This window comes from Egretta garzetta, unplaced genomic scaffold (genome assembly GCF_000687185.1).
Source record: "Egretta garzetta isolate BGI_Z169 unplaced genomic scaffold, ASM68718v1 scaffold224, whole genome shotgun sequence".
In the NCBI taxonomy this organism is placed as follows: domain Eukaryota; kingdom Metazoa; phylum Chordata; class Aves; order Pelecaniformes; family Ardeidae; genus Egretta; species Egretta garzetta.
Window position 1 is genome coordinate 156,201 of NW_009259530.1, and position 1,247 is coordinate 157,447.

Consider the following 1,247-nt stretch of genomic DNA (forward strand, 5'->3'; position numbering starts at 1 on the left):
CCGATTCTCTCCCCCATCCCACTGAGGGAGGGGGGAGTGAGCGAGCGGCTGCGTGGTGCTGAGCTGCCAGTTGGGTTCAACCACAACAAACAGGAAGGAAAAAAATCCCCACTGCTGATGTTCTCCCCCTCGCTCCCATCCTAGCTTGACAGTCTTACATGTTAGAGGCAGCACTGGCTGAACGTGTTTGTGAAGAACTTTCAGATGATCCAGAAAATCAGCCAGATGCAGAAGTAACGGCAGGACTAAGGGGGAAAGAGCTGGCACCAGCTTCTTCCAAGTGCACGCATGGGAAAGGGGCATGGTGCTGAACCCAGAAGTAAAGTTTTTAGGATGAAGCAAAATGAGCAGGAAAAGACAAACAAAAAAACCCAAAACCCCACAGTGGAGGCGGCCAGGGGAGGCTCAGGCCGCGGGTGTGTAGGCAGGTATCCCAGCGGTTGCTCAGAAAGAGGACACACTAGGCCTGTGGACCCCAGCACCAGGAGGACGGTGACAACCACCACAGGGAAGATTTTTCCTCTTCTGTCCGGCATTCGAGCCTTGGGATCACCAAATAAGAGTTGCGATCTCAAGCCATTGCAAACTATCACTCAAAACGTGCTCTTGGGTTTTTCAACCAAAGTCTTTCAGCCTGTAGCACTGCCAACCCGTGAATTTCTCGGAAGCCTTGAATGTTTCTTATCACCATTTCAAAAATGTTAACAAGCTGGTTTAGGTCATCTTCTTGTTGCTGGCTTCTGCTCTTATAAACTATTTCTCATAACAACTTTTCATAGGACAGACTATTACCATGATAATAGCACAGTCTCTTGACAATAGCGCTCTCAACTCTTCGGAATTTTCAAGGTAAATCACGTTAGACACATTTTCAAAGGAACGTTGGCCTCAGCACTCAAGTGGTTTGTGTTCCGGGTTTTCAGAGCCTATGTGTCAGGTTTCTCTTCAAAACCTTCTTTAAATAAGTGAGCAAATTTTATAGGAGCAAAACCCTAAGCTGTAGGAATTCATCTTAAACACTTATCTTTATCTACATGGGCTTTCAAGCTTGAAGTTTTAATTGAATAAGCAGATCCCTGATCTTACGGACCAAGGGAATGTTAAGTGCATTCCTCTTCTGTGAGCCAAGCAGGGTGCAAGGAAGAGTCTCTTTAAGAGATGCACACCTTCCACCCATTTTTCCTTCGATGTATTTGCTTCCCCAGTGCAGTAAAACATACCCCGCTGCTGTGAGTCTTGTAGCTTGT

At 46.7% G+C, this 1,247-nt stretch overlaps 1 protein-coding gene across 1 annotated transcript in view; it reads right to left on the reverse strand.

The window, feature by feature from the left end:
• GRSF1 (G-rich RNA sequence binding factor 1) overlaps positions 1-536 on the reverse strand; it is an 11,724-nt gene extending 11,188 nt beyond the window's left edge. The window contains exon 1 of the mRNA XM_035893107.1: positions 384-536. Within this exon, the coding sequence (XP_035749000.1) occupies positions 384-536 (153 nt within the window). The remainder of the gene's footprint in view (positions 1-383) is intronic.
• Positions 537-1,247: the final 711 nt, after the last annotated feature.